Source organism: Phocoena phocoena, chromosome 2 (genome assembly GCF_963924675.1).
Source record: "Phocoena phocoena chromosome 2, mPhoPho1.1, whole genome shotgun sequence".
NCBI lineage: Eukaryota > Metazoa > Chordata > Mammalia > Artiodactyla > Phocoenidae > Phocoena > Phocoena phocoena.
The window spans coordinates 134,574,698-134,602,312 of NC_089220.1; the positions used below are offsets into that span (position 1 = coordinate 134,574,698).

At 41.5% G+C, this 27,615-nt stretch overlaps 1 protein-coding gene across 3 annotated transcripts in view; it reads right to left on the bottom strand.

Annotated features, from left to right (window-relative positions):
• The window catches only part of SV2B (synaptic vesicle glycoprotein 2B), an 82,100-nt gene that overhangs the window by 20,213 nt on the left and 34,272 nt on the right, over window positions 1-27,615 (bottom strand). For all 3 annotated transcript variants that reach the window (XM_065871179.1, XM_065871178.1, XM_065871177.1), the window contains 4 exons: window positions 19,620-19,753; window positions 18,077-18,166; window positions 12,044-12,154; window positions 11,160-11,248 (listed from right to left, as the gene is read on the bottom strand). In XM_065871179.1, the coding sequence (XP_065727251.1) occupies window positions 11,160-11,248; window positions 12,044-12,154; window positions 18,077-18,166; window positions 19,620-19,753 (424 nt within the window). The remainder of the gene's footprint in view (window positions 1-11,159; window positions 11,249-12,043; window positions 12,155-18,076; window positions 18,167-19,619; window positions 19,754-27,615) is intronic.

The following is a 27,615-nucleotide window of genomic DNA, read 5'->3' on the forward strand; positions in this document are numbered from 1 at the left end:
GAATGGTGGAATTCACTGCTGTGGAAGAGAATAAAGAGAAAAGAATGAAAAGAAATGAAGACAGCCTAAGAGACCTCTGGGACAACATTAAATACAACAACATTCACATTATAGGGGTCCCAGAAGGAGAAGAGAGAGAGAAAGGACCCGAGAAAATATTTGAAGAGATTATATTTGAAAACTTCAGGGAAGGAAGATAGACAAGATGAAGCGGGAAGTTTATAGCTATACATCCTACCTCAAGAAACAAGAAAAATCTCAAATAAACAATCTAACCTTATACCTAAAGGAACTAGAGAAAGAAGAACAAACAAAACCCAAAGTTAGCAGAAGCAAAGAAATCATAAAGATCAGAGCAGAAATAAATGAAATAGAAACAAAAACAATAGCAAAGATCAATAAAACTAAAAGCTGATTCTTTGAGAAGATACACAAAATTGATAAACCATTAGCCAGACTCATCAAGAAAAAGAGGGAGAGGACTCAAATCAATAAAATTAGAAATGAAAAAGGAGAAGTTAAAACAGACACCACAGAAATACAAAGCATCCTATGAGACTACTATAAGCAACTCTGTGCCAATAAAATGGAAAACCCGGAAGAAATGGACAAATTCTTAGAAAGGTATAACCTTCCAAGACTGAACCAGGAGGAAATAGAAAATATGAACAAACCAATCACAAGTAATGAAATTGAAACTGTGATTAAAATTTTTCCAACAAACAAAAGTCAGGGACCAGATGGCTTCACAGGCAAATTCTATCAAACATTTAGACAACAGCTGACACCCATCCTTCTCAAACTCTTCCAAAAAATTGCGGATGAAGGAACACTCCAAAACTCATTCTATATGTCCACCATCACCCTGATACCAAAACCAGACAAATATACTACAAAAAAAGAAAATTACAGACCAATATCACTGATGAATATAGATACAAAAACCCTCAACAAAATACTAGCAATCAGAATCCAAAAACACATTTAAAGGATCATACACCATGATCAAGTGGGATTTATCCCAGGGATGCAAGGATTCTTCAATATACGTAAATCAAACAATGTGATATACCATATTAACAAACTGAAGAATAAAAACCATATGATCATCTCAATAGATGCAGAAAAAGCTTTTGACAAAATTCAACACCCATTTATGATAAAAACTCTCCAGAAAGTGGGCACAGAGGGAGCCTACCTCAACATGATAAAGGTCATATACGACAAGCCCACAGCAAACATCATTCTCAATGGTGAAAAACTGAAAGCATTTCCTCTAAGATCAGGAACAAGACAAGGATGTCCACTCGCACCACTATTATTCAACATACGTTTGGAAGTCCTAGCCACAGCAATCAGAGAAGAAAAAGAAATAAAAGAATACAAATTGGAAAAGAAGAAGTAAAACTGTCACTGTTTGCAGATCACATGATACTACACATAGAAAATCCTAAAGACACCACCAGAAAACTACGAGAGCTAATCAATGAATTTGGTAAAGTTGCAGGATACAAAATTAATACACAGAAATCTCTTGCATTCCTGTACACTAATGATGAAAAATCTGTAAGAGAAATTAAGGAATCACTCCCATTTACCATTGCAACAAAAAGAATAAAATACCTAGGAATAAATCTACCGGAGGAGACAAAAGACCTCTATGCAGGAAACTATAAGACACGGATGAAAGAAGTTAAAGATGATGCCAACAGATGGAGAGATATACCATGTTCTTGGATGGGAAGAATCAATATTGTGAAAATGACTATACTGCCCAAAGCAATCTACAGATTCAATGCAATCCCTATCAAATTACCAATGGCATTTTTTATGGAACTGGAACAAAAAATCTTAAAATTTGTATGGAGACACAAAAGACCCCAAATAGCCAAAGCAGTCTTGAGGGAAAAAAACAGAGCTGGAGGAATCAGACTCCCTGACTTCAGACTATACTACAAAGCTACAGTAATCAAGACAATATGGTACCGGCACAAAAACAGAAACATAGATCAATGGAACAAGATAGAAAGCCCAGAGATAAACCCACACACCTATGGTCAACTAATCTATGACAAAGGAGGCAAGGATATACAATGGAGAAAAGACAGTCTCTTCAATAAGTTGTGCTGGGAAAACTGGACAGCTACATGTAAAATAATGAAATTAGAACACTCCCTAACATCATACACAAAAATAAACTCAAAATGGATTAGAGACCTAAATGTAAGACCAGACACTATAAAACTCTTAGAGGAAAACATAGGAGGAACACTCTTTGACATAAATCATAGCAAGATCTTTTTTGATCCACCTCCTAGAGTAATGGAAATAAAAACAAAAATAAACAAATGGGACCTAATGAAACTTAAAAGCTTTTGCACAGCAAAGGAAACCATAAACAAGACGAAAAGACAACCCTCAGAACAGGAGAAAATATTTGCAAATGAATCATCGGACTAATTGATCTCCAAAATATATAAACAGCTCATGCAGCTCAATATTAAAAAAACAAACAACCCAATACAAAAATGGGAAGAAGACCTAAATAGACATTTCTCCAAAGAAGACATACAGATGGCCAAGAAGCACAAAAAGCTGCTCAACATCACTAATTATTAGAGAAATGCAAATCAAAACTACAATGAGGTATCACCTCACACCAGTTAGAATGGGCATCATCAGAAAATCTACAAACAACAAATGCTGGAGAGGGTGTGAAGAAAAGGGAACCCTCTTGCACTGTTACTGGGAATGTAAATTGATATAGCCACTATGAAGAAGAGTATGGAGGTTCCTTAAAGAACTAAAAATAGAATTACCATATGACCCAGCAACCCCACTACTGGGCATATACACAGAGAAAACCATAATTCAAAAAGACACATGTACCCCAATGTTCATTGCAGCACTATTTACAGTAGCCAGGTCATGGAAACAACCTAAATGCCCATCAACAGATGACTGGATAAAAAAGATGTTGCACATATCTACAATGGAATACTACTCAGCCATAAAAAGTAACGAAATTGGGTCATTTGTAGACCTAGATGCATCTAGAGACAGTCATACAGAGTGAAATAAGTCAGAAAAAGAAAAACGAATATTGTTTATTAATGCATATATGTGGAACCTAGAAAATGGTACAGATGAATCTCATTGCAGAGCAGAAATTGAGACACAGAAGTAGAGAAAAAACGTATGGACACCAAGGGGGGAAGCGGCAGGGGTTGTGGGGGGTTGTGATGAACTGGAAGATTGGGTTTGACATGTATACACTGATGTGTATAAAATGGATGACTAATAAGAAAAAAATACATAAAAGTTGAGTAGAAATATAAAGAAAGTTCCTAGAAAAAAAAAAAAGAGGTAAAACTGTCTCTATTTGCAGATGACATGATTTTATACCTGAAAAAAACTCAAAATCATCAACTCCAAGAAATGGCCATTAAACATATAAAACTGATGCTCAATCCCACTGATAAGAAAAGTGCAAATTAAAACCACTCTGTTACCATTTTCGCCTACCAGACTGTGAAAACTTTGAAGTTTGCCAAAACTCTGCTGGTGAGGCTATAGGTAAGCAGGTGCTCTCATACATTGCTGGAAAAAGGACAACATTTTACAATACCATGCAGAGGAGAATTAGTCAATGTCTAAAATAATTACTGATGGATTTACGTCCTTTTGACTCCAAAATCCCCTTTCTAGGAATCTATTCCACTGATTAACTTGTCCAATACAAAGTAGCCTACAGTTACTCATTGTGGCATTGTCTGCAATAATGTAAGTCTGAAAACTTCCCAACAGTCTAGCAACAAGGCCCTGTGTTGAATGACATGCTGTTGTGTACTGTGGAGAGCTATGCACACATTCTAATGCTGCTGTAAAGAAGAATGGGAAAAAAAATCTCGACTTACTGGTATGATAGATTGCCAGAATGTATTTTTGAATGCAAAAAGCAGTTGCAAAGCTGCTTTTTGCAGTTCCTTTGCATAAGAAAACGATGAAGAAACTTGTAAATATACGTATATTTGCTTAAATTTTCAAAAAGAAACACTGGAATGATAAATAGGAAAATAAAATATAATTACACAGAGAAGGCAGAAGGGAATAAGTAGAGGGGGAAGGAAGGGAGTCCAGATTTCTCTGTGGTTCCAAGATTTGAAATGCATCACGTATTCGACAAAATTAAATTAGACATAAGCAAATATAAGTAAAATATATCTTAAAAATATCAGTGAATTGGATCTTGGGTTTACCATTTTTAGCTTCTGAAATATTCTCTCCTAGTTTAGATGGAACAGGTGGAGGGAGCAGGGTCCAACTTCCTCTCTACCTGGACCTGTTTGGGTCTCCATCAATAGCTATTGGAAGATATTTGGTAAGATATTGGAAAAAGTAGGTCTCCCCATGTTCCTCCCATAATCCAAGAGGTCACTAAAGCCAATTTAATTCCCTGGGTTGAGGGAGTGTGCCTTTGGGCATGGGCAGTAGTAAACAAAGTAATTTCATAGATGGAAGTTTAAAATCTCAGTGAAAGGTCCTAGTTAATAATAGCAATTTATTAAGCACTTAGGATGTGTCAGAAACAATTGCAAGCACTTTATATGTACAGTAAAACAGCCTCTTAATGCTGTAAGTGGGCCCCAAAACTTGCATAGAAAGAAGGGTCATGTTATCTGGAAGTGAATGAAATGACTGGGGTGAAAGTCTACTGTTCAAGAGAGGAGCCAGCTAAAAACCAATTATGTTATATTTATTTTTTTTATTGCCAGGCACATTATTGCAAAGTTTCACTGTTTTCTCCATTTAATATTCACAAGGACACTGATGTTAGCACTCATTCCCTGCTTCTTCCTTGGGAACAGGAAATTGACTTTGTTTGGGTATCAATGCTCAGGAAAGCTGATGGTATCATCAGCTGAGAGGCAAATCCTGATTAGTCTAAAATCACTGGGAAATCACATCCCCTTCACCAGTGGCTAGTTTAGCCCTAAGCATGTGACACACATCTGGCTAATCTGGTGGGGGAGTCTGCTGGGGGCTTCTGAGAAAAGCTTCCTTGCTGTTAAAAAGTGAAGCTGAGACAAAGGCAGCCATCTTTCTCGTTGGGACATTTTCCTGTATCTACAGGATGCCCAGAGCAACTCAGGCATCTGGCCATTGTATGAAAACTAGCATGAGGCTGAGACTTCATCTGGAAGTTGCCTCCCTGTGGAATTCTTGTTACAAAGGATCAGAGATAGAGGACCTTCAAGATGGTGGAGGAGTAAGACATGGAGATCACCTTCTGCCCCACAAATACATCAAGAATACATCTACATGTGGAACAACTCCTACAGAACACCTACTGAATGCTGGCAGAAGACCAATGACTTTCCAAAAGGCTAGAAACTCCCCCACATACCTGTCCATGTGGCTGACAGGGTCTTGGTGCTCTGGCCAGGTGTCAGGCCTGAGCCTCTTATGTGGGAGAGCCAAGTTCAGGACACTGGGTGACCAGAGACCTCTTGCCCCCATGTAACATCAATCACCGAGCACTCTCCCAGAGATCTCTGTCTCAATGCTAAGACCCAGCTCCACTCAATGACCAGCAAACTCCAGTGCTGGACACCCACACCAAACAACTAGCAACACAGGAACACAACCCCACCCATTAGCAGAGAAGCTGCCTAAAATCATACTAAGTTCACAGACGCCACAAAACACACCACCATATGTGGTCCTGCCCACCAGAAAGACAAGATCCAGCCTCATCCACCAGAACATAGTCACCAGTCCCGTCCAGCAGGAAGCGTACACAAGCCACTGAACCAACCTTACACGCTGGGGACAGACACCAAAAACAATGGGAACTACAAACCTGCAGCCTGTGAAAAGGAGATCCCAAACACAGTAAGTTAAGCAAAATGAGAAGACAGAGAAACACACAGCAGAGGAAGGAACAAGGTAAAAACCCACCAGACCAAACAAATGAAGAGGAAATAGGCAGTCTACCTGAAAAGGAATTCAGAATAATGAGAGTAAAGATGATCCAAAATCTTGGAAATAGACTGGAGAAAATACAGGAAGCATTCAACAAGGACTTACAAACACTTAAGAGCAAACAAACAAAGATGAAAATCACAGTAAATGAAATTAAAAATTCTCTAGAAGGAATCAATAGCAGAATAACTGAGGCAGAAGAACAGATAAATGACCTGGAAGATAAAAATAGTGGAAATAACTACCACAGAGCAGAATAAAGAAAAGGAATGAAAAGAATTGAGGACAGTCTCAGAGGCCTCTGGGACAACATGAAATGCACCAACATTCGAATTATAGGGGTCCCAGAAGAAGAAGAGAAAAAGAAAGGGACTGAGAAAATATTTGAAGAGATTATAGTTGAAGACTTCCCTAATATGGGAAAGGAAATAGTCAATCAAGTCCAGGAAGTGCAGAAAGTCCCATACAGGATAAATCCAAGGAGAAAAATGCCAAGACACATATTAATCAGACTATCAAAATTAAATACAAAAAAATATATTAAAAGCAGCAAATAACACCCAAGGGAATCCCTATAAGGTTAACAGCTGATCTTTCAGCAGAAACTCTGCAAGCCAAAAGGAAGTGGCAGGACATATTTAAAGTGATGAAAGGGAAAAACCTACAACCAAGATAATCCATCAAGGATCTCATTCAGATTTGATGGAGAAATTAAAACCTTTACAGACAAGCAAAAGCTAAGAGAATTTAGCACCACCAAACCAGCTTTACAACAAATGCTGAAGGAACTTCTCTAGGCAGGAAACACAAGACAAGGAAAAGACCTACAGTAACAAACTCAACACAATTAAGAAAATGGTAATAGGAACATACATATTGATAATTACCTTAAATGTAAATGGATTAAATGCTCCAACCAAAAGACATAGACTGGCTGAATGGATACAAAAACAAGACCCATATATATGCTGTCTACAAGAGACCCATTTCAGACCTAGGGACACATACAGACTGAAAGTGAGGGGATGGAAAATGATAATCCATGAAAATGGAAATCAAAAGAAAGCTGGAGTAGCAATTCTCATATCAGACAAAATAGACTTTAAAGTAAAGACTATTACAAGAGACAAAGAAGGACACTACATAATGATCAAGGGATCAAGAAAAAGACAAAACAATTGTAAATATTTATGCACCGAATATAGGAGCACTTCAATACATAAGGCCAATGCTAACAGCCATAAAAGGGGAAATCAACAGTAGCACAATTATAGTAGGGACTTTAACACTCCACTTTCACCAGTGGACAGATCAACCGAAATGAAAATAAGTAGGAAAACACAAGCTTTAAATGATACATTAAACAAGATGGACTTAATTGATATTTATAGGACATTCCATCCAAAAACAACAGAATACACTTTCTTCTCGAGTGCTCATGGAACATTCTCCAGGATAGATCATACCTTGGATCACAAATCAAGCCTTAGTAAATGGAAGAAAACTGAAATCATATCAAGTATACTTTCTGACCACAACACTATCAGTCTAGATATCAATTACAGGAAAAAAACTGTAAAAAGTACAAACACATGGAAGCTAAACAATATGCTACTAAACAACAAATAGATCACTGAAAAATCAAAGAGGAAAGCAAAAATTACCTAGAAACAAATGACAATGAAAACACGATGACCCCAAACCTATGGGATGCAGCAAAAGCAGTTCTAAGAGGGAAGTTTATAGCAATACAATCCTACCTCAAGAAACAAGAAAAATCTCAAATACACAACCTAACCTTACACCTAAAGCAATTAGAGAAAGACCAAAAAACCCCCAAAGTTAGCAGAAGGAAAGAAATCATAAAGATCAGATCAGAAATAAATGAAGGAAATGATAGAAAAGATCAATAAAACTAAAAGCTGGTTTTGAGAAGTTAAACAAAATTGATAAACCATTAGCCAGAACCATCAAGGAAAAAAGGGAGAAGACTCAACAGAATTAGAAATGAAAAAGGAGAAGTAACAACTGACACTGCAGAAATACAAAGGATCATTAGAGATTATTACAAGCAACTATATGCCAATAAAATGGACAACCTGGAAGAAATGGACAAATTCTTAGAAAAGCACAACCTTCTGAGACTGAAACAGGAAGAAATAGAAAATAGGAACAGAAAAATCACAAACACTGAAATTGAAACTGTGAATAAAAATCTTCCAACAAACAAAAGTCCAGGACCACATGGCTTCACATGCAAATTCTATCAAACATTTAGACAAGAGCTAACACCTATCATTCTCAAACTCTTCCAAAATATAGCAGAAGGAAGAACAGTCATTCTACGAGGCCACCATCACCCTAAAACCAAAACCAGACAAAGATGTCACAAAAAAAGAATACTACAGGCCAATATAATTGATGAACATAGATGCAAAAATCCTCAACAAAATACCAGCAAACAGAATACACCAGCACATTAAAAGGATCATACACCATGATCAAGTGGTGTTTACCCCAGGAATGCAAGGATTCTTCAATATACATAAAACAATCAATGTGATACACCATATTAACAAAATTGAAGGATAAAAACCATATGATCATCTTAGTAGATGCAGAAAAAGCTTTTGAAAAAATTCAACACACATTTATGAGAAAAACTCTCCAGAAAGTGGGCATAGAGGCAACTTACCTCAACATAATAAAAGCCATATATTACAAACCCACAGCCAACATCGTTCTCAATGGTGAAAAACTGAAACCATTTCCACTAAGATCAGGAACAAAACAAGTTTGCCCACTTTCACCACTATTATTCAACATAGTTTTGGAAGTTGTAGCCACAGCAATCAGAGACGAAAAAGAAATAAAAGGAATCCAAATCAGAAGAGAAGAAGTAAAACTGTCCTGTTTGCAGATGACATGATACTATACACAGAGAATTCTAAAGATGCTCCCAGAAAACTACTAGAGCTAATCAGTGAATTTGGTAAAGTAGCAGGATACAAAATTAATGCACAGAAATCTCTTGCATTCCTATACACTAATGATGAAATATCTGAAAGAGAAATTAAGGAATCACTCCCATTTACCATTGCAACAAAAAGAATAAAATACCTAGGAATAAACCTACCTGAGGAGACAAAAGACATCTATGCAGGAAACTATAAGACACTGATGAAAGAAATTAAAGATGATACCAACAGATGGAGAGATATACCATGATCTTGGATTGGAAGAATCAACATTGTGAAAATGACTATACTATCCAAAGCAATATATAGATTTAATGCAATCCCTATCAAACTACCAACAGCATTTTTCACAGAACTAGAACAAAGAATTTCACAATTTGTATGGAAACACAAAAGACCCTGAATAGCCAAAGCAATCTTGAGAAAGATAAATGCAGCTGGAGGAATCAGGCTCCCAGATTTCAGACTATAGTACAAAGCTACAAGACAGTATGGTACTGATACAAAAACAGAAATATAGATCAATGGAACAGGATAGAAAGACCAGAGATAAACCCACACATATATGGTCACCTTATCTTTGATAAAGGAGGCAAGAATATACAGTGGAGAAAAGACAGCCTTCTTCAATAAGTGGTGCTGGGAAAACTGGACAGCTACATGTAAAGGAATGAAATTAGAACACTTCCTAACACAATACACAAAAATAAACTCAAAATGGATTAAAGACCTAAATGTAAGGCCAGACACTACCAAACTCTTAGAGAAAAACATAGGCAGAATACTCTATGACATAAATCACAGCAAGATCCTTTTTGACCCACCTCCTGGAGAAATGGAAATAAAAGCAAGAATAAACAAATAGTACCTAGTGAAACTTAAGACAACCCTCAGAATGGTAGAAAATACTTGCAAATGAAGCAACTGACAAAGGATTAATCTTCAAAATATACAAGTAACTCATATAGCTCAATATCAAGAAAACAAACAACCCAATCCAAAAATGGTCAGAAGACCTAAATAGACATTTCTACAAAGAAGATATACAGATTGCCAACAAACATATGAAAAGCTGCTCAACATCACTAATCATTAGAGAAATGCAAATCAAAACTACAATGAGGTATCACCTCACACCAGTGAGAATGGCCATCATCAAAAACTCTACAAACAATAACTGCTGGAGAGGGTGTGGAGAAAAGGGAACCCTCTTGCACTGTTGGTGGGAATGTAAATTGATGCAGCTACTATGGAGAACAGTATGGACGTTCCTTAAAAAACTAAAAATAGAACTACCATACGACCCAGCAATCCCACTCCTGGGCATATGCCCTGAGAAAACCATAATTCAAAAAGAGTCATGTACCACAATGTTCATTGCGGCACTATTTACAATAGCCAGGATATGGAAGCAACCTAAGTGTCCATTGACAGATGAATGGATAAAGAAGATGTGACACATATATACAATGGAATATTACTCAGCCATAAAAAGAAATGAAATTGAGTTATTTGTAGTGAAGTGGGTGGACCTAGAGTCTGTCATACAGAGTGAAGTAAGTCAGAAAGAGAAAGACAAATAGTGTATGCTAACACATATATATGGAATCTAAAAAAAAAAAATCGTTCTGAAAAACCTAGCAGCATGATAGGAATAAAGACACAGATGTAGGGAATGTACTTGAGGACACAGAGAGGGGGAAGGGTAAGCTGGGATGAAGTGAGAGAGTGGCATTGACATATATGCACTACCACATGTAAAACAGATAGCTAGTGGCAAGCAGCCGCATAGTACAGGGAGATCATCTCGGTGCTTTGTGACCACCTAGAGGGGTGGGATAGGGAGTATGGGAGGGAGACGCAAGAGGGAGGAGATATGGGGATATATGTATATGTATAGCTGATTAACTTTGTTATACAGCAGCAACTAACACAACAATGTAAAGCAATTATACTCCAATAAAGATATAAAAGAATAATAATAATAAAAAATTTTAATAAAATACAAAATTTTTAAAAAAGGATCAGAAATTTCCTAGTTGTAGAAGCCACTAGAGTTGGTTGCCTGTTACTTAGAGCCAAAATCATCCAATCTGACACAGACTCTGTAAGTTAGAACCAACTGTAACCCTCAGTGTATAGATGAGGCACCTGAAGCACGAGGAAATTAATGAACTTAAGGAAGACAGGGCTTACCTTAAAGCCATGGTGAACCAGACCACGGCCAGAATCAGTGTGTTCATCCTGTAGGGCCCCATCACACAGTACAGAGCGTTTTCCCAGACCTATAACACACAGAAGAGATGGGTTGTTAAAGGCAGAAACTTGTGACTTGGAAGAGCTCATTTTTAATATTTTCTATTAAATTGCCTAGGAATCCATTATCTTCCAGAAGCAGCAATTCTGCTCAAATAACAAGGAAAGCCTCTTCTCTTCTTACTGGCTGGTCTCAACTTCTAACAGTCCTATAGCATCTGGGAACACAACAATGCTCCATGCATGTGACAAAAAGCACACGGAGTGGAGATGTCAAGGCAGTGAATAGCCTTGAGCAGTGAGTTCTGCTCCCCGCCAGTGGGAATGGGTGATATTCTAAACATTGAACCACCTTTTACACCAAGAAGGTTATCCAGGCTCAGGAGACTCTGGCCATTGACTGCCTCAGTGTTCAATAGTTGATTCACCTCACAGGAGCCTTGCCCTTCAAGAAGGCTTTCTCAGAAATCACCAACAAATCTCAAAGGGGTCATTTCTTTAACACACTCCTTTCTTCCTATGGATTATTTAATGAGAAGGTGCTAGAGAGAAAGGTTTTTACTCAGACTAGACATTGCACCTACATTCAAAATCTCTGCCTTGGAAAGGAAGAACAAAGAAAAGAAACGAAGGTTTATAGTTTGTGGCTCAAGGGCTCACAGATAAGCATGGGCTAGGACCCGAAAGTCCCTATCCAAGGTAGCTTCCTGCCCACCACACTGTCTTGGGTTGATGGGGGTGTTCAGGATCTCTATTCTTCACCCACTGACGTTACAGATTTCCATAGAGCCTCCCTCTCAACAACCCCAGGTCCCCAGCTGTACCTGCTTGAAAGTGGTCTTGAATCTGACTAGCCAGCGCTGGTACCAAGTCCCTGTTGAACTTTGGATCTCAATGAATTCATCCATTTGCTTGGGAGTTTTAATGTTGGAAACCTGTAAAGCAAAGATTGGCTAGAGAATCTTAACCCCACGTTGACTTTTCAATTTTTAGTTTAATGTAACTGACTTTATTAACTTACTTAGGGCTAGAGGAGCTTTCGGTGACCCTACAGTTCAGTAATTCTTAGCCAAAATTGTACATAGCATCTCTTAGGGATCTTTCTCAGGTGGCTATGTCCCACTGCAGACAAAATGAATCAGAGTTTTTTCACTCAATTATGGCTTTGGGAAATACACTGAAATCCTGTTTATATCTGATTTGCCCATAGTAGAGTTGACTCCACCTTAAAATTCACAAGTCTGTCCTTAATGGATATTAACATCACAGAAGTCTAGAACCCATATAGGCAACAGTGTGTGTGTGTGTTTGTGTGTGTGTGTTAGGAAAGGGGGTTTGCTATGCAAGACATTTTTAAAACACAGCAGAATAAAAGACATTATGTCCTCCTTCTGCACAGCAAAGGAAATCATCAACAAAATGAAAAGGCAACTTACTGAATGGGAGAAGATACTTGCAAATCATATATCTGATAAGAGACTAATATCCAAAATATAAAAAGAACTCATGCAACTCAATAGCAAAAAAAAAAAAAAAAGATCCAATTAAAAAATGGACAGAGGATCTGAATAGACAGATTTCCAAAGAAGACATACAGATGGCCAACAGGTACGTGAAAAAAATGCTCAACATCACTAATCATCAGGGAACTGCAAATCAAAACTACAATGAGATATCACCTCACACCTGCTAGAATGGTTATTATCAAAAAGACAAGAAATAACAAGCGTTGACAAGGATGTGGGGAAAAGGAAATCCTTCTGCGTTGTTGGTGGGGATGTAAATTGGTGCAGCCACTATGGGAAGTAGTATAGAGGTTCCCCCCAAAATTAAAAATGGAACTACCATATGATCCAGCAATTCCACTTCTGGGTATTTATCTGAAGGAAGTGAAAACACTAACTCGAAAAGATATCTGCATTCCCATGTTCACTGCAGTATTATTTATAAAAGTGAAGATATGGAAACAAACTAAGTGGCCATCAACAGGTGAATGGATAACAATGTGACACACACCCACCCACGCAAACACACACACAATGGAATACTACCCAGCCACAAAAAATTAAAAAAAAAAATCTTGCCATTTGCGACAACATAGATGGACATCGAGGGCATTACATAAGTGAAATAAGTCAGACAGAGAAAGACAAATACCCTATGACCCCATTTATATTCGGAATCAAACAAACAAACAAAACAAAACAGAAAACCAATCTCATAGATACAGCGAACAGACTGGTGGTTACCAGAGGGGAGAGGGGGTGGGGGTGGATAAAATAGGAGAAAGGCATCAAAGGTACAAATTTTCAGTTATAAAATAAGTCATGGGGATGTACGTAGAGCATGGTGACTATAGTTAATAATACAGTATTCATCACTTGAAAGTTGCTAAGAAAGTAAATCTTAAAAGTCCTCATCACAAGAAAAAAAATGTTTGTAAATGTGTGGTGACAGATGGTAACGAGACTTATTGTGGTGATCATTTTGCAATGTATACAAATAACTGAATCATTATGTGGTACACCTGCAACTAATGTAATGCTATCTGTCAATTATACCTTAATTTTTAGAAAGAGAGAGAAATTATGTCTTCCTTGCTACCCCTGGTTTTCCTGGAGGAAATCAAAGAGATAGGGAATGGAAATAAGGCTGTATATCTCAGGGCTCCACCAAGGGCCCCGGAAAGTGTTAATTTGTCCAATGTCAGCAGGTAGCCCCAGGGAGCAATCCTGACTCATTACGACAGTGATTTTCAGTTTAATCAATGTTTAAGACAACCACTGCATTCTATAACTAACCATCATGTTAAGGAGATTCCTGACCACACAAACTCTTAGCCAAGTTATCAAGGTCCGTGCACGCAGACCAATTCAGAGGAAAATAGAAGAGTGTACTCAAAAAATTCAAAACCAGCTTCTATCACCTCCTCCAACAAACCTTTCTTTCTAGGGAGAAAAGGCTTTAGTCGTAAGTGTCTCCACCTCTTTCTTCAGCCAAGGGACTGAGAATGTGAGGAGACAGAGAGAGAGATGAGGCTGGATATCCACAGGGGAAAATACAGTCCCTGGATTAGGGACAATTGTTTCTTTAATTCCCAAGCCCTGAGCCTGGGATGGCTCGGCTTTGTTTTTCTAAACACTGAAAACAGTGGTTCTTCTCTTGGGAGGGCCGGATACCCTTTTGAGAACCTGGTAAAAGCATAGGTGCTCTTCCTAAAAATCACAGGTATATAAGCATGCCAGAGCCTCCTGGGCTGGTCCTGCCATTCCTGGGTGTGTGGCCTTTGCAAATGCTCTTCTGCCCAGGCCCACACAGGGACACAGGAGAGAGAACGCAGCAGGCCCTCCAGTGTGACTCTTGGCTGGAACTGGTCTTTGTGTTATTAGGTATCCCAGGGAGACCAAGAACCCAGCTGCGGCCGAAAGAGGCCGAGGAGAAGGTTGACCCCAAGTCAGGAAGCACGTTAAGAATCTCACTAAATGGGACTTCCCGGAGGTCCAGTGGTTAAGACTCTGTGCTTGCACCACAGGCGGCGCGGGTTCAATACCTGGTCAGGGAACTAAGATCCCACGTGCCTGAGGTGCGGGTGGGGGAGGGGGGAAGGAAATGCAAATTCTGTCTTTGCTTTGCTCCTGAGGAAAATAACACCCTATTCCCTAGGGATCTTGGGAGTGGGTGTGTTGACAACTTGCAAGCATAATTACTCTAATTTACAATCAACTAGGATACTTGGCTTTGCTTCAGTCTAAAGTAGAATACAGTCTGTGCGGTCTGTGCTCACCCCAGCCTTGCAGAGCATGGGTTCTCAAGTGAATACTTCAACCCACCCCCTTTCCAAAGGTGTTTCAGTGGACACCTGCCAGGGGGCTGTTCAGAAGCTTGTGAGGTAGCGACAGGGGCTGGTGAAAGCCAGGGCTCTGTAGGGGAGGGGAAAGTATTCCTCTACCCTCTTAGGCTCCCTGGCTGGGTCTGGAAGTTAAACTGGCAAAGAGAGATTAACAGGAGTAAAGCATCCACATTTTACTGAGTTTTTACATGTCCGTGGGAGCCTTCACAAGAGAATGAAGCCCCAAAGAAGTGACCAGCCCAGGAAGTTTTTATACCTTGTAGAAACAGTAGATTTGTGAAGAACTGACAAGACAAAGGGATTTGGGCTAGGGTGAAGAAATGGTGAAGAAGTAATTAGGACGATAAGGGTTAGTTTAACAAGGTTTGTTGATACGCCCTTCTTGGCCCTAAGTTCCCCATCTCTGCTGAGAACAATGTCTTCTTTCCTCCTGGTGCCCGGAGAGTACCTTCCATGTGGGAGATTTATGGCCTGTTTCAGGAAAGAAGGGGGAGCAGGGGGAGGTCAGAGTGACATTTCTACTTCTGCTGTTTTCTCAAACTCCTTCAGCTTACCATATTCAATACGCCAAGGTGCCATATCTTGGGGTATCATGTCCTGAACCCCATCAGCTCCAAGGTGGATGTAAGGAGGGCCACATCCAGGGCTCACCATGAACACTAAGAGCCTGGCCTACCCTAAGCTCTTCCTCCAGGCCCCTGAGCATGTTTACTGTGAGTACCGTCTACAGAGGGGAGCGCACAGGATCATAGCAGATGACCCCATTCGGCAGGGCTGAGTATCACTCCTGACTCCAGCCACTGCCCAGCTGTCTGAGGTCAGGAACACTTTCAGGCTGTTTTTCTTTTCTTTTCTTTCTTTTTTTTTTTTTTTTTTCGGTACGCGGGCCTCTCACTGCCGTGGCCTCTCCCGTCGCGGAGCACAGGCTCCGGACGCCCAGACTCAGCGGCCATGGCGCACGGACCCAGCCGCCCCGCGACACGCGGGATCCTCCCAGACCGGGGCACAAACCCGCGTCCCCCGCATCGACAGGCAGACTCCCAACCACCGCGCCACCAGGGAAGCCCCCTTTTCTTTTTTTTTTTTTTTCCTGGCCCATCCAGTCATCCTCTTCTACAAAATTACTATGATCATCAAGTCAGTTTGGAAATACTGAGCCCGTGACCTTTTAAATTCCCTTTTCCTGAGAAAGGGTGAAATCTACTAAAAGCAGAGGTTATACCCAAAGACTCAGTAACATCTCCTAGGAATAAGCAGGAGCTTGGAGAGAAGGCTATAGAATGGGTGGGGGTGGGAGGCAGGACTGAACCAAGCATACCCAGACCCCAGGGGACAGGGCACTCCTGCTAGCATCTGGGGTCCAGACCTGCAGTCCAGCTGCAGCAATGAAAACCCATCACAGGGAGCGGCGGGGATGGGAGGTTGGGAGAACCACCAGTTCCCTTATCATCTTTCATTTGGAGTAGCTCTACTAATTGTGCTTCTTCTTCCCTTTTTTTTTAAGTGTGGGAAATTTTTAATAAGAAAGGTAATTGAGGAAGGATTAAGAAAATGAACAAGCTAAAAGTTCTATTTTCAATTACATTTCGTTTATCCAACCGGAAAGTCTATAAATATTGTTAATGGTGCTTCTTAATAAATGTTTGTGATAAAAGGACTGGTCCCATATTTTAGATAATTTTAGGAGTGTTGGAATTGGGGAAATAGGCCACTGGACAACTTTCTATAAAATCTATTATTTGAGTTTATTTATTAAAAAATATGACATAAAATATTTGGATAATAGTTAACATCTGTGTAGTATTTACTCTAAGCCAGGCACAGTTTAGGTGCTTGATTTTAATCCTTACCATAACTGCATTCATAGACGTTGCTATCCCTCTTTTCCCAATGAAGAAAATAAGGCACAGACAGTACCTTGCCTAAGGCCACACAGCTAGAACATGTTAAAACCAGGATTTGGACCCAAACTGGTCTGGCTTCAGGTTGTAGATTCTTAGCTGCTATGGGGTCCTGCCTGAGAATCAGGGGTTTCAAGTAACAGGTTAACAAGAAAAAGTGTTTTACTCCAGACTCAAATTATGGAAGCCAAAGAAGTAAAAGCAGTGAATTGGAGTAGGTGGGAGTTAACTCAGGAAGGCTTCCTTGCAGAAATGGATTTGGAGTTGGTCTAAAAGGGGGTCATGCAGACAGGTGCACAGGGACCCTGCCGTGGGTATTCCTCGTGGTTGGCCACAGCTTGGTGGGAAGAGCACAGTTCATGGTAACTAACAGGACCTCCCCATGGAAACTGCCATTGGCTAGTTTTTCATTTTTTAAACTAGTGAGAAAGAAAATCCAGGCTAACAGCCAATGCTGGTAAGGATGCTGAGAAACAGGTATCCTATCATTGGAGGTATCACAGATCATTGCAACCCTACTGAAATGTAATTTGCAATGCATCTCAAGAGCTATAAAAATACTCATGCTGTTTGAGCCACTCATTTTATTTCTAGGAGTCTACTCTTAGAAAACAAACCCAGAACATGAAAGGAACTATGTGCAGGAAAAGGTTCATTGCAGCAATATTTGCAGGAACAAGGTAATAAAACAGGGCATATGCATCTCTAACATTGGGGACATGTTTACGAAAACTGTGTTAATGTTTCTAATATTAAAGTCCGTTAAAAGGATGATTCTGAATACTATGAGGCACATATAGAATGCCGATAAGTACTCCTAAATAATCTATATGCATTGATAGATGTAAATATATGTACATATGGTTATCCCCATATGAATATAGCTAGTTTTTCCCTTTGCCACATTTGAACACTTAGCAGTACCAAGAAGGTATCCATCAAAATGCAAAGAATAATTATGATGCAGTAATAGGAGTGTCAGGGGCTTTATTCCCCTTTTGACAAATTTTCTGGGATATGCTTATATAATAAAATTATTTTTTAGCAAACCAAAGCAGTGAAGAGGAGAGGCCCCCTCCTGTTGGCATAGGTGACCATGCACTCACCGTGAACACCTTCTCTGGGGCCCCCTTAGCCCTCATGTTGGTGTCGTGAACGTGCTTGAGAATCATCCAGGCTTCATCGTGTTTGCCCATCTGGTAAAACCAAGGAGAGAGACATGAACAGTCTTTTGCTGATTAGGGGTGGAAAACCCTACAAGCCCAACAGGTGCTGATACCCAAGTCTGAGGCAATTGGCCATGGATGTGTTACTATCTAGGGCTTGTGAAAGACTAGGACAAGTTTCTGTCACAGCCCATCTTGGAAGGATAGTGAGGTTGTACCTTCAAGGTGTAAATGCTGGGTACTGTTATCATTATAGGCTGTGAGTAACTACTCGTAGTTTAAGGTTGAATAGACTGCAGGGTGGTAGCCATGTTCCTCCCCGGCAGGACAAAGCAAAGACACAACATGCGATGGGTTGAACTATGTCCCCAGCCCTAAAAATATGTTGAAGTTCTAGCTGCCAGTACCCCAGAATGTGACCTTATTTGGAAGCAGGGTTGCTGCAGATGTAATTAATTAAGATGAGGTCATACTGGGGTAGGGTGCACCCCTAATCCAACATGACTGGTGTCCCTATAAGAAGAAGCCCATGGGAAGACCCAGAGACACATAGAGAGAACACCGTGTGGTGACAAAGGCAGAGCCTGGAGTGAAACAGCTGCAAGCCAAGGAATGCCAAAAAATGCAAGCAACCCACCAGAAGTTGAAAGAGGCAAGTAAAGCTTGCCCTAAGGGCTTCCAAGGGAGTGTGGCCCTGCCAACACCTTGGGTGGGGACTTTTAGCCAACAGACCTGTGAGACAATAAATTTCTCTTACTATGAGCCCCTCGGTTTGTGTGCCTTTGTTAGAGCAGCCCTAGGAAACTCATACACAATGAAGGGTAGCTTTTGAGATAAGCATGGATAAAAAAACTTTTTGCTGCATCTGGAACCTGATCAATGGGATGAAAGAAGAAATTCAACAAGGAGGGTCAGTCTGCAGAAAGCCAGAAGGAGGCTTATAAGTAGACTCTGAGAATTGGGGCTATAAAGAGCCTTCAAGTCCTATCACCCCTCCACCAGCCCTGCCTGTCTGACCACCGCAAGCACGAGAGCCTCACCACCACCACCACCAAGCTGGAAACCTCACAGGACTCCGGGAGCAGCTTTCTGGAGGAGAGAGGTCCTGCAAAGCCAAGAGTCTTGAAGGGCTTGGGAGCAGTGACAGATTTACAACCCAGCTCACAGCCGTAACATGGAAAAACTGCATGCAGCTTTGAAGAGCCTCATAATCAGGACCTCTGGGGAGAGTGGGTGCCAGAAGCATCCTCAGCAGAGCCCCCTCCAGCTCCACCCAGCCTCCGGGAGCAGTGCTGCTGCTCTGTGCTCAGTGAGCTCCTGAGTCCCTCCGGCTCTGGCTGTCCTTGAATCCCAGGCGTGCAACCATCACGATGGATTTAATGATGGGCCAGGTCAGCCAACATGGGACCAAGGGGCTGGAGCAGCAGGGCTAGCTCCTGTCGCTGTTCCATTGCCCTCACACGGGTTGGGGGCGCTGACTCACCTCTAGCAGAAACCTCGGGCTCTCTGGCATGAACTTCAGGGCCACCATGGACACAGTGCAGGGCAGAGCGCAGACGATGACAAACACTCTCCAGCTGTGGAAGTGGTAATTGGTGCCCATGCTGAAGCCCCAGCCTGTGAAGAAGCAGTCAGAGGATCTCTGACACACGGTCTTAGAGTGACCTTCAAGAACTGGCTTTCAAACCATGGGGGACAAGAGCATCACCTGGGGAGCAGGTTAGCATGCAGACTCCCCGGCTGTGCCCCCAAAGCCTCTGATTCTGAAAGGCGCTGGGAATCTGCATCTTGTCAACCCCAGAGGCAGGCCTGGCCTGACACTTATGGGGCCTTGGGTAGGAGTACAAATAGAGGCACCATCCCATATTTCTATATATTCATTAAAATTTCAGTTAAACGGTTAGATAACAGATGCTCCATCCTCCTGCTCAACAAATAAGGAGCTGGAAGGCCAAGCCCTGACCTGCCCAAGACCCACCTTTACAGGACCCCCTTCTGTCCCCCGACCAGCCCCTCCTGTAGAATGAGGGGCCTCATGCCAACACGTGTGGTCACACCACACACACCACCGTGGTAAGAGTGGGTGTCCTTGTCATGATCCCTTGAGTTTAGTGGGGAGTCCTAGGTCCTGAGTAGCCAGAGCATGATCTGGATGGAGTGGGGTTGTGGCCTTAGGGATGCACGTTGCCTCATGGGAAGAGGTACAGCTGGAGGAAAGCCAGAGCAGGGCCTTATGTGACCCAGAGTTTTGATGGGGCATTAGTCTTACCTAAGTCAAAGGGCAATACCAGCTCTAGGTGATTCCAATGCACAGGGTTCAGGACCACACTTTGAAAAAACTGTCAGTGATAATACTAATTTTTTTTAAAGAAACTGAGCTTCTACATTCAGATGAATTCTACCATCATTGAAATGGAGAGGTGAATAGCTCCTACTCAGCTTTCATTATTCAAAACATTTCTAAAATTCATTTTCAGAAATTGCCTTCAGGATCTACAAAACATTCCTTCAAATATCTTCGTAAGAGAGAAAATTTCCCTCTTGCAAAGGACGATAACACAATGAAAAGTGCCTGGACTTTTGCAGTCACGTAGATCAGAGTTCAAATCCTGGCTTTCTCACATCGTGATTGTTATGTTGGTGGGTTTTCACAGCTGTAGAAGGCACGTAATGGTACTTCCACAGATTTGCTGTGTGTGAAAGCTCCTGGCAACCAAAAGTAATTCACCTGCTTTGAGGGTAGATTTGATTTGTTTCGAAATAGTTACATGACAGTTAGTGCCAAAGATGTTGAGTAAAATAGATGAATATCAGCCAAAGGATTATTTTCTTTTAAAGCCAAGGTTATGAAATAGACTGGTTCTCTCATGTCACTCAAAACGATCTCTGAAGACAATTCCAACAGCATTTCTGCAAAAGGCCAAACTTTATAAATAAATATATTGATTTCTAAAGTTCAAACGGTGAACATTATTCGGCTGTAAAATCTCTATTCCATTTACTTGAAAATACACTATATGGCCAACTCCGGAGGTGGGCAGTTTATGTCTTGAATTCTCGCTTACCATCGCGGTTCAATTTGTTCTACTTGCAGGGGACTCCTAACCAATATCTGCTGTTTCTGCAGATATTTCGAACTCTATTTGCACAATGGAATGACTGGCCGGAGGGAATCCCAGGTGAAAAACACATGGGGCTGTGGCCGCTTTTACACAATGGCCACAGAACATAATACACATAAGACATCCAACATTCTCAATCACAATCAAATCTCTTTTTTGCACAGCCTGTCCTGTTCTCCTTCCATCTCACAGGAGTTTTTTCTTTTATAAATTTATTTATTTATTTTTGGCTGCTTTGGGTCTTCGTTGCTGCGCACGGGCTTTCTCTAGTTGCGGTGAGCGGCGGCTGCTCTTCGTTGCGGTGCATGGGTTTCTCATTGTGGTGGCTTCTCTTGTTGCGGAGGAGGGGCTTTAGGCGCATGGGCTTCAGTTGTTGCGGCGTGTGGGCTCAGTAGTTGTGATGCACGGGTTTAGCTGTTCCGAGGCATGTGGGATCTTCCTGGGCCAGGTCTCGAACCCGTGTCCCCTGCATTGGCAGGCGGATTCTTAACCACTGCTCCACCAGGGAAGTCCCTGTTTGTTCATTTTAATTTTAATTAAGAAGTCTTTCCTCTCTTGAGAGTGACAACAGAGAGAAGAAGGCAAAACCATAGTAAGATTTCCACATCCTCAGCTCATGTCCAAAAACCACTGTGGCATAATCAGAAATAAAGCTGACCAAAGCTACATAGCAGTCAAACTCAGGTGGGTAACAAGAGAAGAAGGGCAGAAGCAGGTATGTTTAGAAAGTATTCTGCCTCAGAGATATTTTTTTTTCTTAATGAAAATATATGCAAATTATCCAAAATCCATTATTCCCTCATGCCTCTCTGGTTTTTATGGTGATTTTAGTAATCTGCACTTATCACATTCATTAGGCACACCTTTGGGGCCTTAAATCAATTAAAATTAAACAGTGAACTGCTTCCAAATATATAAGACTACTATTAATTTGGAGACAGGGATTGTTCTGGTCACTGATCTTTCAGCTTGCCCTACTTTTCTCCATCAGGATTTCTCAAACAGCTGGTGCTGTTGACTACAGTGGGAATTAATCTTCCATAATATATCCATTTTGAGGGGGCTATGCCCATGAGTTCCCAGAAAAACATTCTGAGGTTTGTAACTTTCTTTCTCAATGACTCAGTCACCCAAATTGCTGGTGCCAAGACCTCCCATCACTTCATTCCCGCAAAACCAGTTAAATGGTTTGCACAAGCTACGTACAAACATCAAGTCTCCTTTCCGGATCACCCTTGCATTTGTCCCTGCTGAGTGGGAGGGGGTTTTAGAGGATTAATGTCTTAGGTCTGTTGGGAAATATCATCAAATGTCTCTGTTCACTGTGGACAGAACATCTGGTCCTGGTAAAATGAGGTTTAAAATAAATAATCACTCCTGTTGCACTGTGATTCTAGTCCGCCATATTTCTAGGATGGGTTGCCCTCAAGTTAATGCCTGTTTCAATTAAGCCTAATCATCCAAGAGGCTGGTATTTTTAAATGGAATATAAAAGCCATAGATTTCTTATAGGCATACAAATAGGAAAATATCCTATCCATTTGGAGTAAGATACTTAACCACAAGCCCTGCTATCAGCCAGGAGCTATGTGGCCCCTCTGCCATGGGCATCCCACTTAGTCTTGGTCAATGTGTCCCCAGCCTGAATTCTTTTATTGCTTTTTTAGAAACCAGACACCCAGACATTGTGTGTTTGTGTGTGCAAAGTGAAGTGAAAAAATGATGCAGTTTGTAGTGACTATTGTGGGTTGCTCCCCTCACAACATCCTTCCCATCCTTCCTCTCCACTGGGTTGCAGACTTGTGGTTTGGGTGGGACTGACCCCATCCCCAGTGCCAGGGATGGAGAAGAAAGTATATGAAACGCCCAGGACCTGGCATCCTCTGGGGTTTAGTGATTGGCTGAGGTGAGCACATGACTTAAGTTGATCCAATCAGAGGGAAGCCAAGGACCTTTGCTCATTGGTTGGTTGTGAGGGCAGTTCCCTTGTGGAACAAGCAGTCTGAAAATAGGGCTAGAATTGCTAATGCGGCTTGGAGGGAAACCAGCCCAAATACTAGAATCGTCTCCAAAATTTTCTCACCATTATTTGCCTCCCAAGAACTGCTGGATCTTAGGGCTGGCACAGATCGGATCTCTACAGTCTATTCTCTTTGCTTCCTTCTCTCCATTTTATAGATAAAGGAACCAAGGCTGGACAAGCTAGGTGACCTGTCCCAAATTACATAGAACCACTATTTTGACTCAGCTTTTATCCAGAGTCTATTTGTTTCCCCCCACCCCAACAAAATTGTCTAACTCAACTTATATGTAGAAGTAGTTTCTTAGTGTTAACACATTTGGATCAATTAACAGGGGAAATGATATTATAGCAAGAATTGTGGGGACAAAAGCAACTCCTTGGACCCATATAACCAACGGCCTGGATAATTAATGTATGCATTTTGGGGAAGGGTAGAATGCAGAGCCTGATATCAGGAGTAATACAATTTTGTATCTAAAATTATGTAGAATTACCTATGGTAACAAAATATCTGGAAAACCCTTCAACTCTTTATTTCATTATTTTTGTTCGTATTTCTTCTCTGTTTCTGATACAAAAATCCAGTGGGATATGGCAAAGGTAACATGATGGTCCCAAACCCATTTCCTCTACCTTGTGGGCACACAGCTAGGTCACATTTCCTAGTGTCCTTTGCTGTAGTGTGTGGTCATATTACAGATTTGGGGCCAATGGGATGTGAGCAAAGAAGATGTGATCCAATTCCTAGCCTGCCCTTCAAAAGCACCCACATACAACTGTCCATGCTCTTTCACCGAACCAACATGTAGGTTACCTGTTGAAAAGGGTAGTTCACATGCTGGAGGGAACCTGAGCCCTGGGATTACTGATAGAGCAGAGCTGCCTGCAGATCAGAAACACCAGCCGGGCTTTGCAGGAGGGGAAAACTTCTTTGGTATTAAACCACTAAGATTTCAGGGTTTATCAGGTTCTCAGGGTAATACACCCAGCATCCCCTTAACTAATAAAATGGGATTGTCTATACCAAAGCTTCTTCTTAAAAAGATAATACAGAAGCCTCCATTAACCCAGAACACACATCAGAGAGGGTCAGATTTAAAACAAGCATACCAGGAGAAAAAGGAACCCTGCTACACTCTTGGTGGGGATGTAAATTGGTGAAGTCACTATGGAGAACATTATGGAGGTTCCTTAAAGAACTAAAAATAGAGTTGCTATATGATCCAGCAATCCCACCTGTGGGCATATATCTGGACAAAACTCTAATTCAAAAAGATGCATGCACCCCTATGTTCATAGCAGCACTATTTACAACAGCCAAGACATGGAAGCAACCTAAACGTCCATGGACAGATGAATGGATGAAGAAGATGTGGTACATATATAAGATGGAATATTACTCAGCGATTGAAAAGAATGAAATACTGCCATTTGCAGCAACATGGATGGACCCAGAGATTGTCATACTAAGTGAAATAAGACAGACAAAGACAATTATCGTATGATATCACTTATATGTGGAATCTAAAAAATGATACAAATGAACTTCCAAAACAGAAATAAACCCACAGACGTAGAAAAAACTTATGGTTACCAAAGGGGAAAGAGGGGGGAGTGATAAATTAGAAGTCTGGGATTAACATATACACACTACTGAATATAAAATAACCAATAAGGACCTACTGTATAGCACAGGAACTATATTCAATATTGGGTTGGCCAAAAAGTTCGTTTGGGGTTTTCTGTAAAATGTTATGGAAAAACCTAAATGAACTTTTTGGCCACCCAATATTTTGTAATAACCTATAAGGGAAAAGAATCTGAAAAGAAGAATTGAGTTGCACAGTGGAAGATGGCGGTGTGGGAAGACACGGAGTTCACATCTTCCCACAACTAGGGCGCCTGCCAGACGCTGGTGGGGGACCTCAATGCCTAAGGAGACGGGAGGAACCCCTGAGTGACTGGGTAGGATGTGGGGACAGTGAGGGGGAAGGAGAAGTGGAGGCCAGACAGGACCTGTGCCCCTGAGGAGTGGCTGGGAGGGGATGGGATTCACATGCCTGGAGGGACCCTTGGGGGCTTGGAGGATCGGGGTGAGCATGCCTAGCATTTCCCCTGCCCAATCGGTCCCTGGGAATCCTGAAGGGCTCCCAAACTGGTTACTCCACCCTCCAAGGCCCCCTCCAGGCCGCACTGGTCCTAGGGGCATAGGAGGGAAATGTGGGGGGTGGTGCAAAAGAGGAGAGGCAGACGGAGGGGGAACCCTCCAGGACTGGAGGATCAGGGGAGGCATGGCAGCTGTTTCCCTCAAGCCCTGGGATGCCTGCTGGGCTCCCAGGTCTGGTCCTCCATTCTCTGAGGCCCCCTCTGGCTGTTGGGGTCCTAGGGACATAGGAGGGAAGGAGTGGGGGAAGAAGAAGAGAGGCCAATGGGGTGGGGCCCTCAAGGATCAGAGGATGGGGAGAATGCACCTAGCGTTTCCCCCACCCACTCGGGCCCAGTGAGCCTGCTGGGGTCCTGGACCTGGTCCTCAGACCTCCAAGGCCAGAGGCACTCCTGGGCCCCTCCTGCTGCGTTGAGCCTAAGCCCCATCCCCCACCCCCCAGAGCCTTTTCCAGTCCTAAGCATAGGCCACGCCCACCACCTAAACCCTGCCCCTGCCTAAGCCCCACCCCCCCCCACAGCCGAGGCCTTTTCTGGCTTTTTTTTTCCTCCTCATTTTTACTATTTAGGGTCTGTTTTACCTTCCAGTTGTTGCTTCATCTATATATATATATTTTTTCTTTCTAACATATGTTAGTTTTTATTTTTTACTCTTTGTTATTGCTCTCATTTTTTTTCTTTCTTCTTTTTCCTTCTTTCTTTTTTTTTTCTTTTTATTTTGCCTCCCCACATGGCTTGCAGGATCTTGGTTCACAAGCTGGGGGTTGGGCCAGAGCTCCTGTGGTGGGAGCTCTGAGTCTGAACCACTGGACGAACAGAGAACCTCAGATCCCAGGGAATATTCATTGGAGTGAGGTCTCCAGGAGGTCCTCATCTTGGTACCAAAACCCAGCTCTACCCAACAGCCTACAAACTCCAGTGCTGGAAGCCTCAGGTGAAACAACCAGAAAGACAGGAACACAATCCCACCCATCAAAAAAAGAAAAAAAAAATTAAACGACAAAAAAATATGTCAAGATAAAGGAGCAAGTCTTGTAGGATAAAAACTTACAAGAGTAAATAAATGAAGAAGAAATAGGAAACCTACCTGAAAAAAGGATTCAGAGTAGTGATAGTAAACATGATCCAAAATCTCATAAATAGAATGGAGGCACAGATTGAGAAAATACAAGAAATGTTTAACAAAGATCTAGAAGAACTAAAGAACAAACAAACAGAGATGAACAACACAATACTGAAATCAAAAATACACTAGAAGGGCTTCCCTGGTGGCGCAGCGGTTGGGAGTCTGCCTGCCAACACGGGGGACGCGGGTTCGTGCCCTGGTCTGGGAGGGTCCCACGTGCTGCGGAGCGGCTGGGCCCATGAACCATGGCCACTGGGCCTGCGTGTCCGGAGCCTGTGCTCCACAGCAGGAGAGGCCACAGCGGTGAGAGGCCCATGTAATGCAAAAAATTAAAATAAAATAATACACTAGAAGGACTCAATAACAGCATAACTGAGGCAGAATAACGAATAAGTGAGCTGGAAGACAGAATGGTGGAATTCACTGCACAAGACAGAATAAAGAAAAAAATGAAAAGAAGTGAAGACAGCTTAAGAGACCTCTGGGACAACACTAAATGTACCAACATTTCAATTATAGGGCTCCCAGAAGAAGAATATAAAAAGAAAAGGTCTGAGAAAATATTTAAAGAGATTATAGTGGAAAACTTCCCTAACATGGGAAAGGAAATAGTCACCCAAGTCCAGGAAGTGTAGAGAGTCCCATACAGGATAAATCCGAAGAGAAACACACCAAGACACATATTAATCAAACTAACAAAAATTAAATTCAAAGAAAAAATATTAAAAGCAGCAAGGAAAAGGCAAAAAATAACATACAAAGGAATCTCCATAGGATTATCAACTGATTTTTCAACAGAAACTCTGCAGGCCAGAAAGGAGTGGGAGGATATACTTAGTGATGAAAGAGAAAAACCTACAACCAAGATTACTCTACCCAGCAAGGATCTCATTCAGGTTCGATAGAAAAATCAAAAGCTTTTCAGACAAGCAAAAGCTAAGAGAATTCAGCACCACCAAACCAGTTTTACAACAAATGCTAAAGGAACTTCCCTAGGTGGGAAACACAAGAGAAGAAAAGGACCTGCAAAAACAAACACAAAACA